Source organism: Oncorhynchus clarkii, chromosome 20 (assembly GCF_045791955.1).
Source record: "Oncorhynchus clarkii lewisi isolate Uvic-CL-2024 chromosome 20, UVic_Ocla_1.0, whole genome shotgun sequence".
Lineage (NCBI taxonomy): Eukaryota > Metazoa > Chordata > Actinopteri > Salmoniformes > Salmonidae > Oncorhynchus > Oncorhynchus clarkii.
This window is the reverse complement of record NC_092166.1, coordinates 4426390-4444268: the sequence shown is the minus strand read 5'-3', so window position 1 is coordinate 4444268 and position 17879 is coordinate 4426390. Positions and strand designations below refer to the sequence as shown.

General features: G+C 44.9%; 1 protein-coding gene across 6 annotated transcripts in view; it reads left to right on the top strand.

Moving 5' to 3' along the window:
• The window catches only part of LOC139375789 (band 4.1-like protein 3), a 97251-nt gene that overhangs the window by 1960 nt on the left and 77412 nt on the right, over nucleotides 1-17879 (top strand). For 4 of the 6 annotated variants that reach the window (XM_071117646.1, XM_071117644.1, XM_071117645.1 and 1 more), the window contains exons 1-2: nucleotides 7834-8051; nucleotides 16581-16741. In XM_071117646.1, coding sequence (XP_070973747.1) covers nucleotides 16592-16741 — 150 coding nt within the window. In that variant the 5' untranslated portion in view covers nucleotides 7834-8051; nucleotides 16581-16591. Of the gene's footprint in view, nucleotides 1-7833; nucleotides 8052-16580; nucleotides 16742-17879 lie in introns of those variants that run through there. The other 2 variants (XM_071117647.1, XM_071117648.1) reach the window with 1 other exon arrangement.

The following is a 17879-nucleotide window of genomic DNA, read 5'->3' as shown; positions in this document are numbered from 1 at the left end:
AGTGGGGTCAACACTGAGAGATGAAACATGTTATTGAGAGTTAACACAGAGGTGAAACATGGTATTGAGACCTACTGTAGTGGGGTCAACACTGAGAGATGAAACATGGTATTGAGAGTTAACACAGAGGTGAAACATGGTATTGAGACCTACTGTAGTGGGGTCAACACTGAGAGATGAAACATGGTATTGAGAGTTAACACAGAGGTGAAACATGGTATTGAGACCTACTGTAGTGGGGTCAACACTGAGAGAGAAACATGGTATTGAGAGTTATCACTGAGAGGTGAAACATGGTATTGAGACCTACTGTAGTGGGGTCAACACTGAGAGATGAAACATGGTATTGAGAGTTATCACTGAGAGATGAAACATGGTATTGAGACCTACTGTAGTAGGGTCAACACTGAGAGAGAAACATGGTATTGAGACCTACTGTAGTAGGGTCAACACTGAGAGGTGAAACATGGTATTGAGACCTACTGTAGTAGGGTCAACACTGAGAGGTGAAACATGGTATTGAGACCTACTGTAGTAGGGTCAACACTGAGAGAGGAAACATGGTATTGAGACCTACTGTAGTGGGGTCAACACAGAGCTGAAACATGGTATTGAGACCTACTCTAGTGGGGTTAACAGTGAGAGATGAAACAATGATAAGGTGTACTTTACTGTGTCTGTATGCTTGTGTTTACACAGGCAGCCTAGTTCTGATATTTTTTTTACACTAATTGGCATTTTGACCAATCCGATGAGCTCTTTTGTCCGCATGGAATTAGGCTGCTTTTACACAGGTAGCCCATCTAGCTGAGGCATCTGAGGCATTTGAATCAATCATATTGTCATTTTGAGACTGTAATACTGACACATCGTATTTGTTCAGGAGGCAAAGTCACTCTCCTGCCTTACACTTGAGAGCTATTTGGCAGGACTGTGTGTGAGAGAGAGAGAGAGAGACACAGATTGGGGTTAAAGGTCAGTCACGTGTGATAGCTGGTCTGTCTTTATCATGATGTAGCAATAAGCTGCACAAAGGTTGAAGAAACTCCACCACACACACTCAGCATACCCTGACGCACTCAGCATACCCTGACGCACTCAGCATACCCTGACACACTTGCTGGTAGAGAAAGAGGGAAGGAGACAGTGGTGTATTCCACCTGCAATCACATGACAGCTGAGTAGAGTAGAGCTGAGCTGAATAGAGCTGAGTAGATCTGAGCTGAATAGAGCTGAGTAGATCTGAGCTGAATAGAGCTGAGCAGAGTAGAGGCTGAGCAGAGTAGAGGCTGAGCAGAGTAGAGGCTGAGCAGAGTAGAGGCTGAGCAGAGTAGAGGCTGAGTAGAGCTGAGCTGAGTAGAGGCTGAGTAGAGCTGAGCTGAGTAGAGGCTGAGTAGAGCTGAGCTGAGTAGAGGCTGAGTAGAGCTGAGCAGAGTAGAGCTGAGTAGAGCTGAGCAGAGTAGAGGCTGAGTAGAGCTGAGTAGAGCTGAGCTGAGTAGAGTAGAGCTAAATAGTGCTGAATTGAGTAGAGCTGAGCCTGCACAGTGGCTGAGTAGAGCCTGCACAGTGGCTGAGTAGAGCCTGCACAGTGGCTGAGTAGAGCCTGCACAGTGGCTGAGTAGAGCCTGCACAGTGGCTGAGTAGTAGAATAGAGCTGAGTAGGTCAGTGTCGTCATCACAGACTTGTGCCATCAGCAGAGAGACTTTACCCCTCTCACCTTGCCCCAGTCCCTCCTTCTGCCAGGTGTGTACAGACACTGTCCTTCCCTCCTTCCCAGTCTCAATGTGGTCTGATCTGTCTCTCACTCACACACACACACACACAGAGAGGGGTCTGGGCAACACGTGAGCATTAGCTTTGCGTAGGAAAAACGTCCTTGGTGTCGGTGAAGAGGGGTGTGATACCGGATCAATCTCGCCTGGCACAGTGATGATAACCGTTATCTATCTCCCAACTCTTCAGTATGGCTTGGACCTTGGTTCTTGCCTTGTAAAGCTATGGTGCTGGAGATGGTGGGTATCTATGGGTATTAATAGTGGACTGCTTAGGGTTGGCTTCTCTTTGAAGGCTCTTTTCAAGTGGGCCGTGGTGACGTCTTTGGCTGAGTCTGAAATTACTCCCTACCTACTCCCACAGGGCTCTGGTCAAAACTAGTGCACTATATAGGATAGAGGGTTCCATAGGGCTCTGGTCTAAAGTAGTGCACTATACAGGGAATCGGGCTCTGGTCTAAAGTAGTGCACTATATAGGGAATAGGGCTCTGGTCTAAAGTAGTGCACTATATAGGGAATAGGGTTCCATAGGGCTCTGGTCTAAAGTAGTGCACTATACAGGGAATCGGGCTCTGGTCTAAAGTAGTGCACTATATAGGGAATAGGGTTCCATAGGGCTCTGGTCTAAAGTAGTGCACTATATAGGGAATAGGGCTCTGGTCTAAAGTAGTGCACTATATAGGGAATAGGGCTCTGGTCTAAAGTAGTGCACTATATAGGGAATAGGGTTCCATTTCAGATGCAGGACCTCTCTCTTTTTACATCTGTTTGAGAATATTGTTGCTCTGAAGTGGTGAAACTGTGTAGCCCGGTCCTAGAGCTGTCTGTGTTTCCTAACTCCTAGAGCTGTCTGTGTTTCCTAACTCCTAGAGCTGTCTGTGTTTCCTAACTCCTAGAGCTGTCTGTGTTTCCTAACTCCTAGAGCTGTCTGTGTTTCCTAACTCCTAGATCGGTCTGTGTTTCCTAACTCCTAGATCGGTCTGTGTTTCCTAACTCCTAGATCGGTCTGTGTTTCCTAACTCCTAGAGCTGTTTGTGTTTCCTAACTCCTAGAGCTGTTTGTGTTTCCTAACTCCTAGAGCTGTTTGTGTTTCCTAACTCCTAGAGCTGTTTGTGTTTCCTAACTCCTAGAGCTGTTTGTGTTTCCTAACTCCTAGAGCTGTTTGTGTTTCCTAACTCCTAGAGCTGTTTGTGTTTCCTAACTCCTAGAGCTGTTTGTGTTTCCTAACTCCTAGAGCTGTTTGTGTTTCCTAACTCCTAGAGCTGTTTGTGTTTCCTAACTCCTAGAGCTGTTTGTGTTTCCTAACTCCTAGGTCGGTCTGTGTTGTCTAACTCCTAGGTCGGTCTGTGTTGTCTAACTCCTAGGTTGGTCTGTTTTTCCTAACTCCTAGGTCGGTCTGTGTTGTCTAACTCCTAGATCGGTCTGTGTTGTCTAACTCCTAGAGCTGTCTGTGTTTCCTAACTCCTAGAGCTGTCTGTGTTTCCTAACTCCTAGAGCTGTCTGTGTTTCCTAACTCCTAGAGCTGTCTGTGTTTCCTAACTCGTAGAGCTGTCTGTGTTTCCTAACTCGTAGAGCTGTCTGTGTTTCCTAACTCCTAGATCGGTCTGTGTTTCCTAACTCCTAGATCGGTCTGTGTTTCCTAACTCCTAGATCGGTCTGTGTTTCCTAACTCCTAGATCGGTCTGTGTTTCCTAACTCCTAGATCGGTCTGTGTTTCCTAACTCCTAGATCGGTCTGTGTTTCCTAACTCCTAGAGCTGTTTGTGTTTCCTAACTCCTAGAGCTGTTTGTGTTTCCTAACTCCTAGAGCTGTTTGTGTTTCCTAACTCCTAGAGCTGTTTGTGTTTCCTAACTCCTAGAGCTGTTTGTGTTTCCTAACTCCTAGAGCTGTTTGTGTTTCCTAACTCCTAGGTCGGTCTGTGTTGTCTAACTCCTAGGTCGGTCTGTGTTGTCTAACTCCTAGGTCGGTCTGTGTTGTCTAACTCCTAGGTCGGTCTGTGTTGTCTAACTCCTAGGTCGGTCTGTGTTGTCTAACTCCTAGGTCGGTCTGTGTTGTCTAACTCCTAGGTTGGTCTGTTTTTCCTAACTCCTAGGTCGGTCTGTGTTTCGGTCGGTCTGTGTTTCCTAACTCCTAGGTTGGTTTGTGTTTCCTAACTCCTAGATTGGTCTGTGTTGTCTAACTCCTAGATTGGTCTGTGTTGTCTAACTCCTAGGTCGGTCTGTGTTTCCTAACTCCTAGGTCGGTCTGTGTTTCCTAACTCCTAGGTCGGTCTGTGTTTCCTAACTCCTAGGTCGGTCTGTGTTTCCTAACTCCTAGGTCGGTCTGTGTTTCCTAACTCCTAGGTCGGTCTGTGTTTCCTAACTCCTAGGTCGGTCTGTTTTTCCTAACTCCTAGGTCGGTCTGTGTTTCGGTCGGTCTGTGTTGTCTAACTCCTAGGTCGGTCTGTGTTGTCTAACTCCTAGGTCGGTCTGTGTTGTCTAACTCCTAGATCGGTCTGTGTTGTCTAACTCCTAGGTCGGTCTGTGTTGTCTAACTCCTAGATCGGTCTGTGTTGTCTAACTCCTTGGTCGGTCTGTGTTTCCTAACTCCTAGGTCGGTCTGTGTTTCCTAACTCCTAGGTCGGTCTGTTTTTCCTAACTCCGAGGTCGGTCTGTGTTTCGGTCGGTCTGTGTTGTCTAACTCCTAGATCGGTCTGTGTTGTCTAACTCCTAGATCGGTCTGTGTTGTCTAACTCCTAGATCGGTCTGTGTTGTCTAACTCCTAGGTTGGTTTGTGTTTCCTAACTCCTAGGTTGGTTTGTGTTTCCTAACTCCTAGATCAGTCTGTGTTGTCTAACTCCTAGGTCGGTCTGTGTTGTCTAACTCCTAGGTCGGTCTGTGTTGTCTAACTCCTAGGTCGGTCTGTGTTGTCTAACCCTGCCAACTCTTATGGTCACACAAACAATAGGACCATAAGAGTTGGCAAGGCAAAAAAAAAGGCAGAACAAACAGGTCTGGGATCAGGCTTAACATTTTAAATGATTGTATTGTATAATTGTTAATAGCCACGCCTTCAATCCATAACTACCAATATGCCCACAGGAAGATCCCTGATGTACTTAGCTTTGATCTAATACTGTGGGTGTGCTTCAACCTGCTCTATTATGTGTGATGTCTTGGTTCCTGTTCCTTTAACACGTTCAACCTGATTCGATTCTGGTTCGTTGTGTGATGTCGTGGTTCCTGTTCCTTTAACATGAAAGCATGAGTAATTCAGAATGTGAGCTGAGGACAGTGGGATATAGGGAAGGGGAATTTTCACAAATGGAAATCTGTTCCAGGCTCTAGACAAGTCGTTGAGAACTGACCAATCAGAGGAGGGTATCGCTGACCACTCCCACAACCAGGGGTCCTACAGTTATGAGCAGCACATGGAGCGACAGCCACAATCATCACTTATCCCACTGCTTTACACACACACACACACACATTTCAAAGGTTAGGATTACTCACTGCATTTATGAGGCACTATGCTTCTCCTGGAAGATTAGTGCTTGCGGCATACATGTGCAAGGCCAGGCAGTTCACCGTGAAGAAGACGGTCTACTCAAGAGGAGGATTGGGTCACAGTGGGCCAGTCGTCATATACTGAGTCGGTGGGACTGAGGCCCCGACGAGTCCCACCTGTATGGATATCAGGACGTCAACAGGGTAACTAAAGGAACATGTTGGTGACACAGAGGTGCAAGGTCATGCAGTTTACGATAACGAAGAAGACAGGCTGTCTGAGCATTCTCTGGTCAACTCTGTCCGCATGTTGAAAAGTATGTTAGAGAGAATAAATTGGATGATACTGAGGAACCAAAGATCCCTTTCAGGCTAAATGAATCATGTCCAATTCAATTAAGTTAGCCAGATCTCTTTTAACACCCTTTAAGTGCATTTGTTTGGGTGGGGGTGGGGGTGGGTACTCTCCAGGGAGCACAGAACAGAGTCCAGTCCAGACATCACGTGTTGTACAGTATGTCTGTGTGTTGTTTCCTCATATAGCGCCTGTAGCGTATTTCAGGCTAATATACTGCCAACATGCATCTTAAGCTGTTGTTAGCCTCTTGACCAACCAGGTTGTTACTGTAAAACATCTATTGTAATCACAGACTTATCTAACAAAAAATATATATATATATATATATATATATATCTTTTTTTAACCTTTTACTTAACTAGGCAAGTCAGTTAAGAACAAATTCTTATTTACAATGTCGGCCTAGGAACAGTGGGTTAACTGCCTTGTTCAGGGGCAGAACGACAGATTTTTACCTTGTCAGCTTGGGGGGATTTGATCTCGCAACCTTTGGGTTACTAGTCCAACACTCCAACCACTAGGCTACCTGCCGTCCCTACACTCTAACCACTAGTCTACCTGCCGTCCCTACACTCTAACCACTAGGCTCCCTGCCTCTAACCACTAGGCTACCTGCCGTCCCTACGCTCTAACCACTCGGCTACCTGCCGTCCCTACACTCTAACCACTAGGTTACCTGCCGTCCCTACGCTCTAACCACTAGGCTACCTGCCGTCCCTACACTCTAACCACTAGGTTACCTGCCGTCCCTACGCTCTAACCACTAGGCTACCTGCCGTCCTTACACTCTAACCACTAGGTTACCTGCCATCCTTACACTCTAACCACTAGGCTACCTGCCGTCCCTACGCTCTAACCACTAGGCTACCTGCCGCCGCTACACTCTAACCACTAGGCTACCTGCCGTCCCTAAACTCTAACCACTTGGCTCCCTGCCTCTAACCGCTAGGCTACTTGTCGTCCCAAATTAATGAGGAATGCTTTTCCAACAGTCTTGAAGGAGTTCCCACATATGCTGAGCACTTGTTGGCTGCTTTTCCTTCACTCTGCTGTCCAACTCATCCCAAACCATCTCAATTGGGTTGAGGTCGGGGGATTGTGGAGGCCAGGTCATCTGATGCAACACTCCATCACTCTCCTTCACTCTCCTCCGGAATCAGTTCAATTGCTCTGGGCGGTGCGAAAAAAGGATTCACTTCAGGACAAAAGTTTAAGAGTTTTTTTTTGGTTACCACATGATTCCATATGAGTTATTTCATAGTTTTAAAGTCTTCACTATTATTCTACAATGTAGAAAATAGTAAAAATAAGAAATCCTGGAATGAGTGAGGTGTTCTAACACCCTTGACCTTGTGTGTAAATATATATATAAAATGGAAAGTACTAATGTTACTGTCTCCACTACAACAACAAAAATAATTAAATACGTGTAATTTTTTCCTTAACATTTAATTTAAATAGTGTAGAATTCCATTCATTCCTATGGTGGACTGCTCCTTCTTGGTAGTAGCAATAATGGCCGACCGATTGCTTCGAAGCCTCTCATTGGTCAATACATAGCATCAGCAATCCATGGTTTATATGGGGTCCACCCAAATACCTGAGAACCGACCCGGGACCCGAGTGGGCCTGGGTTCAAAATACTAACTTTTTCCTCGAGGTCAGGTCTGTAAGTCATCGGATCTTGGGTCTATGTAACTTTAAATGATAGACCTGACCACAGCTCTGCATTGCCTATAGCATATTAATGTTATGCTAATAAGCTGAATTTATTGACTTATAGAAGGCCTAGCCAACATCTGTTTTGTTAACCAGAAGACCAACGTGGCTGATAAACATCATTTTTTTGTCACTCTGGTCCAATCGGGCCTGGTCTAGGTTTGGTTGTCGTTTGGTCCTTGCGGGTTTGGTTGTTCTCTGGTCCGTCCGGGTCCCCCATTTTTTTTATTTTTATGATTGGGTCTGGGTCTGATTGGCCTCAGGTCCAACAAGCTCTTCTCTGCTCTTTGGACCTGAGAAGATCTCTTGCCCCAATCAATAGTAGAGAAATGCAAACTGATCGGGTTCCTTTGGGAAGTCCAACTCTCACGTCACCCTATTGAAGTTGAAATTTAAACCGGTAAGGGTTTAGGGTAGGGACGTCCCACGTATCCCCGATAACACTAACTATATGACAGGCAGAATCCCTAGCTGAGCTGAGTCTGTGACAGTCGGGTCTGATAGGCTGGTTGGAGAACACCACGGCTGCTATAGCGGAGGCTCCGGAAGGAAGGTTCTACCGTCTACCGTAGCCAGGCTACACCACGGATCTACTGTTTTGCGCAATACCGAACCGACAGACAGAGAGAGAGAGGGAGAGCTTTACCATACATTTTTGTACCGGATACAGTTTCTATTCTGTTGTCGTTAAACCGATTGGAAGACGTGTTTTCTGGTATGTGAATATATATATATTTTTTACGTGTAAAGGCGATGCTTCCCTGATTTCTCCCCGACCATTATAACTAGCGGGCTTCGTTTTCTGTTTTGCAGAAACAGTCATGCGGTATAGCCAAAAATGACATTCAATATGTTTATTTCGTGTTGGTCATAACCTTTTCTGGCGCGTCTGTCTGTTACATTGTAAACGTTATTAACGATATAGCTTGTCTAAAACGATGTTAAGCAGTCTGCCGGACTAGATCATTTTATTAACGAAGCGAATAGCTGTGCCTTTATGTTAACGTTACGACAAGCCTGCACTCATCAAACTGTCTAGTCTGATACTTCATCATATCATTTTACCGATCAGAAATACATGTTAGCCAACGCTGGCAGGAAAACATCTCGTTTTGAGGCAATGAATTCATCATGGATGTCAACTACCGATAACGTCGAGTCAGCTATTGTCTGACTTGTGATTGAATCTCTTTCCATCCGACTGTATGTTTTATTTGCTAGACGGTTTGATAAGAAAACCCCTCTCCACCGTCATGTGTCTCATTTCCAATCCATTTGACTGTTATTGATCTGCATTGCGGTGGGAGTGGTTTCCAATGTGGAATATCTTTTTGTCGGCTACGTTGTAGCCCCCTTCGTATCACAGCACCATATTCTCTACACCGTATAGTCGCAGTCTGACTTGACCCCCCCCCGTTACAAGATGCATAGCTAAGCAATGCTAACATTATGTTGTTTTGTTGATGTTGCCAATGCTTTGCGAAAGGTGCTACAGAGGCGTTGTCAGCATGTTTTCCAATCATTATTGTTAGCTGGAAGAAGGAGGCATCTTGGGTCACGCATCCTTCTACTGTAGCGATGGATGGAAGAGGAGGTAACTCTCCCAGCGGTCTGGGGGTATAACACCGACCTAATGCTATTACTCATATCATGATTCGTCTAGCATGGCGGTTGATTAAATCAGCCACAGTAACAGGCTAGTTTATCATACTATCAGATGTGATATCATGGTACATTTTGAAGTGTACAAGACCTTGAGTAGCATAATATGTTGCCGGTATAGTAGATAGTCGGACATTACTGTGAGTGCAGTTGGAGAACCCGTCTAGAGCACCAGTAGACAGTAACAATATGTCTGGTACAGGCTAGTCAAGACGGACATAGGTACAACACAGACGTGAACAAACCCAGCAATGGTCTGCAGTAGCATGTTGTAGCCTACTGCGTCTCCCTGGTACACTGCATGGAGTAGGACCCATTCGGAAGTACGATAAGCCTGATATTTTATGAAGGTCTGAAATATCCTAATATCTCCCTGGTAGAGTAGTCAGACATTACATGTGAATTAGAGATTAGTGTTCTAGTTAATGCCATCAAGAGGTTTGGTCCATCTGTACTCTATTAAACCTACTAATCCACATCTCAGCCACACCAAGCAGACGTTAACAGCACCTTGTTGGTTGGTTGTGTTTTCCACAATCTTTGACATTTTTTAAAGTACTCACGGAGTTGTAATATATCTATGGTGAAATGTCAACTGTTTTATTTATTTTTATTATTTTTTATTTTTCACCTTTATTTAACCAGGTAGGCTAGTTGAGAACACCTTTATTTAACCAGGTAGGCTAGTTGAGAACACCTGTATTTAACCAGGTAGGCTAGTTGAGAACACGTGTATTTAACCAGGTAGGCCAGTTGAGAACACCTTTATTTAACCAGGTAGGCTAGTTGAGAACACCTTTATTTAACCAGGTAGGCTAGTTGAGAACAAGTTCTCATTTACAACTGCGACCTGGCCAAGATAAGGCATAGCAGTGTGAACAGACAACACAGAGTTACACATGGAGTAAACAATTAACACAGTAGAAAAAAAAAACTAAACAACTGTCGGGTTGTTTTGTTCATATATTTCTTCATCTATTTGTGGAGAAGAAGAACAACAAGGTGACTTGGAAGTTTCAGAGATGGGAAGTCAGATTGTGGTTGGAAGTTAGGCCGACTTCTCATCATGTTTTAGTATTGCTGGGATATCATATCCTACAGCCGGTATTATAGCTCTTCGTTAGGGATATTGTATCCTACAGCCGGTATTATAGCTCTTCCTTAGGGATATCGTATCCTACAGCCGGTATTATAGCTCTTCCTTAGGGATATCGTATCCTACAGCCGGTATTATAGCTCTTCCTTAGGGATATCGTATCCTACAGCCGGTATTATAGCTCTTCCTTAGGGATATCGTATCCTCCAGCCAGTCATAGTGTCTGTGTCCTGCCTCCAGCCGGTCATAGTGTCTGTGTCCTGCCTCCAGCCGGTCATAGTGTCTGTGTCCTGCCTCCAGCCGGTCATAGTGTCTGTGTCCTGCCTCCAGCCGGTCATAGTGTCTGTGTCCTGCCTCCAGCCGGTCATAGTTTCTGTGTCCTGCCTCCAGCCGGTCATAGTGTCTGTGTCCTGCCTCCAGCCGGTCATAGTGTCTGTGTCCTGCCTCCAGCCGGTCATAGTGTCTGTGTCCTGCCTCCAGCCGGTCATAGTGTCTGTGTCCTGCCTCCAGCCAGTCATAGTGTCTGTGTCCTGCCTCTAGCCAGTCATAGTGTCTGTGTCCTGCCTCCAGCCAGTCATAGTGTCTGTGTCCTGCCTCCAGCCAGTCATAGTGTCTGTGCCCTGCCTCCAGTCAGTCATAGTGTTGGGTGGTTAGATGATTCTGAATGTGTGAGAAGTGGCCATGCAGTCACTTCTGTGTAACCTCTCTAAGCCCTCAGAGAGACGGATGAGAGGGGTGGAGAGAGGGATGAGAGGGGTGGAGAGAGGGATGAGAGTGGTGGGAGGGTGGAGAGAGGGGTGAGAGTGGTGGAGGGGTGAAGGGAAGGTGGAGAGGGATGAGAGGGATGATGAGAGTGCTGGAGAGCAGGATGAGAGGAGAGATATGGGGTCCAGCTGTGGATCTGTAGTTCTGGGTAACAGAGCACACACACAGGAGCACAGATGGCATGTCATCCTCAATCTGTACAGCAGGCCCCTGTCCAACGGTGTGCATTACAAAGCAATTACAAATCCACATTCAATTCCTCCTAGAACACTTTGTACAGAACGCCATGTTGGCTACAGTATGTCTTGGGTTCTGATTATGTACAGTGCCTACAGAAAGGAATTCATACCCCTGGACAAATGTTGTGTTAGTCTGAATTGAAAATGGATTTAAATGTAGATTTTGTTGTCATTGGCTTACAAACAATACCACATAATGTCAGATTGGAATAATGCAACAAAAATTAGAAGTATGTTTTACAAATTAATTACAAATGTAAAAGCTGAAATGTCTTGAGTCAATAAGTATTCAACCCCTTTGTTACGACAAGCCTAAATACGTTCAGGAGTAGACATTTGCTTAACAAGTCACATAATAAGTTGCATGGACTCACTCTGTGCGCAATAATAGTGTTTAACATGATTTCTGAATGACTACCTCATCTCTGTACCCCACACATACAACTATCTGTACGGTCAGTGAATTTCAAACACAGATTCAACCACAAAGACCTCACTAAGAAGGGCACCTATTGGTAGATGGGTCAACAATGTTGTAGTTACTCCACAATACTAACCTAATTGACAGAGTAAAACAAAGGAAAACCAGTTTCAAGTCTTGCCATAGATTTTCAAGTTGATTAAAGTCAAAACTGTAACTCGGCCACTCGGGAACATTCACTGTCTTCTTGGTGAGCAACTCCAGTGTAGATTTGGTATCTGCCAGTGTCTGGTTGAAAGCAGACTGAACCAGGTTTTCCTCGAGGATTTTTGCATGTGCTTAGCTCCATTCCATTATTATTTTATCCTGAAACACTCCCCAGTCCATAATGATGACAAGCATACCCATAACATGATGCAGCCGCCACCATGCTTGAAAATATGGAGAGTGGGTAGCATCCTCTGGTTGTTTTATATTGTTTAATCAAACTTCAATCATAATGGAGAAAGCTTAATTTAAAACCACTTAGAATGTATCTTCTACCACCCTAAGGTTATGCACAACCGATAAAGCAAATATCTAACTTTATTTTGTATTTTTCAAAAGCATCAAATACACTCAATGTGAAAAATAATTGTGATATGATGTTTTGGAGATATCACCCAGCCCTATTTTAGGATCTATTTAATGAATCTGGTGATCTTAATGCATCCTGAATCACTCCAGTCCAACTCTAGCCTTAATAAACACATGTTCTGGAGTCACACCCAGTCCAACTCTAGCCCTGTGAATACATGTTCTGGAGTCACACCCAGTCCAACTCTAGCCCTGTAAACACATGTTCTGGAGTCACACCCAGTCCAACTCTAGCCCTAATAAACACATGTTCTGGAGTCCCACCCAGTCCAACTCTAGCCCTAATAAACACATGTTCTGGAGTCACACCCAGTCCAACTCTAGCCTTAATAAACACATGTTCTGGAGTCACACCCAGTCCAACTCTAGCCTTAATAAACACATGTTCTGGAGTCACACCCAGTCCAACTCTAGCCCTAATAAACACATGTTCTGGAGTCACACCCAGTCCAACTCTAGCCTTAATAAACACATGTTCTGGAGTCACACCCAGTCCAACTCTAGCCTTAATAAACACATGTTCTGGAGTCACACCCAGTCCAACTCTAGCCCTAATAAACACATGTTCTGGAGTCCCACCCAGTCCAACTCTAGCCCTGTGAACACATGTTCTGGAGTCACACCCAGTCCAACTCTAGCCTTAATAAACACATGTTCTGGAGTCACACCCAGTCCAACTCTAGCCCTAATAAACACATGTTCTGGAGTCACACCCAGTCCAACTCTATCCCTAATAAACACATGTTCTGGAGTCCCACCCAGTCCAACTCTAGCCCTGTGAACACATGTTCTGGAGTCACACCCAGTCCAACTCTAGCCCTGTGAACACATGTTCTGGAGTCACACCCAGTCCAACTCTAGCCCTAATAAACACATGTTCTGGAGTCACACCCAGTCCAACTCTAGCCCTAATAAACACATGTTCTGGAGTCACACCCAGTCCAACTCTAGCCCTGTAAACACATGTTCTGGAGTCACACCCAGTCCAACTCTAGCCTTAATAAACACATGTTCTGGAGTCACACCCAGTCCAACTCTAGCCCTAATAAACACATGTTCTGGAGTCCCACCCAGTCCAACTCTAGCCCTGTGAATACATGTTCTGGAGTCCCACCCAGTCCAACTCTAGCCTTAATAAACACATGTTCTGGAGTCCCACCCAGTCCAACTCTAGCCCTAATAAACACATGTTCTGGAGTCACACCCAGTCCAACTCTAGCCCTAATAAACACATGTTCTGGAGTCACACCCAGTCCAACTCTAGCCTTAATAAACACATGTTCTGGAGTCACACCCAGTCCAACTGTAGCCCTAATAAACACATGTTCTGGAGTCACACCCAGTCCAACTCTAGCCCTGTGAACACATGTTCTGGAGTCCCACCCAGTCCAACTCTAGCCCTGTGAATACATGTTCTGGAGTCACACCCAGTCCAACTCTAGCCCTAATAAACACATGTTCTGGAGTCACACCCAGTCCAACTCTAGCCCTGTGAACACATGTTCTGGAGTCCCACCCAGTCCAACTCTAGCCCTGTGAACACATGTTCTGGAGTCCCACCCAGTCCAACTCTAGCCTTAATAAACACATGTTCTGGAGTCACACCCAGTCCAACTGTAGCCCTAATAAACACATGTTCTGGAGTCACACCCAGTCCAACTGTAGCCCTAATAAACACATGTTCTGGAGTCACACCCAGTCCAACTCTAGCCCTGTGAATACATGTTCTGGCGTCACACCCAGTCCAACTCTAGCCCTAATAAACACATGTTCTGGAGTCACACCCAGTCCAACTCTAGCCCTGTGAATACATGTTCTGGCGTCACACCCAGTCCAACTCTAGCCCTAATAAACACATGTTCTGGAGTCACACCCAGTCCAACTGTAGCCCTAATAAACACATGTTCTGGAGTCACACCCAGTCCAACTCTAGCCCTGTGAACACATGTTCTGGAGTCACACCCAGTCCAACTCCAGGATAGAAACAGTAATAATGTCTCCCAAATGGCACACTATTTCCTACATAGTGCACTACTACCCTATGGGTCCTGGTCTAAAGTAGTGCACTACTACTACCCTATGGGTCCTGGTCTAAAGTAGTGCACTACTACTACCCTATGGGTCCTGGTCTAAAGTAGTGCACTACTGCCCTATAGACCCTGGTCTAAAGTAGTGCACTATTTAGGGAATAGGGTGCCATTTGGGATGCAAGCCCTAAATAAACAAGCTGCTTATGGCTTAGAAAGGGTTTATTTCTGTTATATGAAAACAAGGCTGTATTTATAACGAAATCAAATCAACATTATCCAAATCCTTTAAAAATAAATAACCTTCTCTCTTCTCTGAGTGAGTGGGTAGTGTATTGTTGTGGGTTGGCAGAGCCTGGATTGGCATCTCATTGTAATCCTATTCCCAGCTCAGTCGCCACGTAAACGCAGCCAAGAGAGACGGGTAGAGAAGGTAGATTCTATCGTACACACAAGCTACAGTGAAACAACAAATCCTTAGTTGGGACAAGAGTTTGAAGACGTTGAACAGTGGTCCCTCCTTGTAGGACTTGAGCTTTCTCTTGTAACGGATAACATAACAATGACCTCACGGCTGTTCCCTGTTCAGTGTTTTTCACTATGCAGTTACTGAATGTCCCATTACAACCGTCCGCTATGTATTCAGAGTTTTTGCAGCCTGTACTTCCCTTATTGGCTGTGGGATCCTGGGGGCTCTCTATTACCATGTCTGTGGGTAAGAGCCCCAAGCCTGAAGGAGGAAGCACTGTGTTAAATCTCTCTCTCTGTGGGTAAGAGCCCCAAGCCTGAACCCTTAGATATCCCCGGAGGAAGCACTGCGTTAAATCTCTCTCTCTGTGGGTAAGAGCCCCAAGCCTGAACCCTTAGATATCCCAGGAGGAAGCACTGTGTTAAATCTCTCTCTCTGTGGGTAAGAGCCCCAAGCCTGAACCCTTAGATATCCCCGGAGGAAGCACTGCGTTAAATCTCTCGCTCTGTGGGTAAGAGCCCCAAGCCTGAACCCTTAGATAACCCAGGAGGAAGCACTGTGTTAAATCTCTCTCTCTGTGGGTAAGAGCCCCAAGCCTGAACCCTTAGATATCCCCGGAGGAAGCACTGTGTTAAATCTCTCTCTCTCTGTGGGTAAGAGCCCCAAGCCTGAACCCTTAGATATCCCAAGAAGCACTGTGTTTAAAATAGCTGATGATGGCCCTCCCAGATATGTCAGACATCCATACTATGCACCTCTAGGTACTCCACATAGTCTACAGAGGCCTGCCAGCGTGGTCTGGCCGTCCCTAGATAACCAGGATGGTGATCAGAGGTTTCTGTTTCCTCCTCTTAATGTGGTGATGGTTTCCCAGTTGAAAGGTTTGTTACTTGCCCATTATTAGTCTGTTACTCTATTCATGCACCTATTTGTTTTTTCTTTCTGTTATTTAACTAGGCAAGTCAGACTTCTTATTTACAATGATGGCCTAGGAACAGTGGGTTAACTGCCTTGTTCAGAGGCAGAACTACAGATTTTTTTTTTTACCTTGTCAACTCGGGGGATTCGATCTTGCAGCCTTTGGGTTACTAGTCCAATGCTCTAACCACTAGGCTACCCTGCCACCTAGTTGATGGGTTTCACTGTGAGGTAGGAGCAGTAGACTGAACACTTAAAAAAAATAAACATTCATGGAAGACTGACTTGAATTGTGAGGATAACCACAATTCTATTCTTCGTTATGATCTAAAACTATTGGTTTTCTAACCCAAAGTTGCAAAGAAAATGTTATATTTAATAAACACAAGAGCCCAACAAAAATGGATAAGAGTGTGGTGGTATAGCAGGAACAGTGGCATCTAGTGGTCAAAACCAGGTACTTCCACACGACTTTATGGTGAATAATACAAGCGACTTCAATTACTAATTTCTCTGAACAGGAAAAAATAAAAAATAATTCACAGGGAAATACATTACATAGTATGGAGAAGCAATACTCCAATCCACAGCATCGTACTACTTGTCAAACGTAGAGCACTTCTACTTTATTCTGGTTGTTGGGGTGGGATTGGCATGGCGGGGTCCGGGGGAGACTTTTTATTGTTTGGGGTGGGATTCCTCATGTCTTACTCATTGGTAGGAAAAAGTTTAGTCCAAATCGGATGTTGAGTACTATGTTTATTGAATGTTATATGAATCCTATACATTTAAAATGGGTTCAATCAATTAGCCAACTTTCTCAGAGAACATTTTATTTAAACAAAATAATGTTTCAGGAATGCCAATCTTACCTGTTTCTAACTACAAAAACAATTTCTTGACCATCTGAGATCGGGTGGGTATCATCATGGCTTGCTGAAATGACATGGAACAACTCCTACTTGACTCATCTAAATCCTCTCTTCCGCCTCCTCTTTCTCTCTGTTCCAGTGTGATTCGCCATGACGACTGAATCAGGAGCCGACTCTGAGCCTAAGCAGCAAGGGAAAGGAGGGAAGGGGAAAGGAGGGAAGGAGAAAGGAGGGAAGGAGAAGACAGCAGAACACTTCCCAGCCGCCACGGGACACAGCACACCTGCCAGGAATAACCAGGTGAGACCTCGTAGCTACTGATTTGTTAATTCACTGACATTACAGTGTAGTAGGGGGTCACAGTGCTGAGCAGGTTGTTTACTCTGTTGAACAGAGCCCTATTCCCTATATAGTGCACTACTGTTTATTATGGATCCCCATTGGTTCCTGCCAAGGCAGCAGCTACTCTTCCTGGGGTCCAGCAAAATTATGGCAGTTTGTAAAATGTCACAGTACAAGTATCTACAGTACAAAATCTATGTGTGTGTGTGTGTATGCATGTGTCTGTGCCTATGTTTGTGTCTCTTCACAGTCCCCCGCTGTACCATAAGGTGTATTTGTATCTGTTTTTTAAATATGATTCTCCTGCTGCGTCAGTTACTAGATGTGGAATAGAGTTCCATGTAGTCATGGCTCTATGTAGTACTGTGGAATAGAGTTCCATGTAGTCATGTCTCTCTGTAGTACTGTGGAATAGAGTTCCATGTAGTCATGGCTCTATGTAGTACTGTGGAATCGAGTTCCATGTAGTCATGGCTCTATGTAGTACTGTAGAATAGAGTTCCATGTAGTCATGGCTCTATGTAGTACTGTGGAATAGAGTTCCATGTAGTCATGGCTCTATGTAGTACTGTGGAATAGAGTTCCATGTAGTCATGGCTCTATGTAGTACTGTGGAATAGAGTTCCATGTAGTCATGGCTCTATGTAGTACTGTGGAATAGAGTTCCATGTAGTCATGGCTCTATGTAGTACTGTGGAATAGAGTTCCATGTAGTCATGGCTCTATGTAGTACTGTGGAATAGAGTTCCATGTAGTCATGGCTCTATGTAGTACTGTGGAATAGAGTTCCATGTAGTCATGGCTCTATGTAGTACTGTGGAATAGAGTTCCATGTAGTCATGGCTCTATGTAGTACTGTGGAATAGAGTTCCATGTAGTCATGGCTCTATGTAGTACTGTGGAATAGAGTTCCATGTAGTCATGGCTCTATGTAGTACTGTGGAATAGAGTTCCATGTAGTCATGGCTCTATGTAGTACTGTGGAATAGAGTTCCATGTAGTCATGGCTCTATGTAGTACTGTGGAATAGTGTTCCATGTAGTCATGGCTCTATGTAGTACTGTGGAATAGAGTTCCATGTAGTCATGGCTCTATG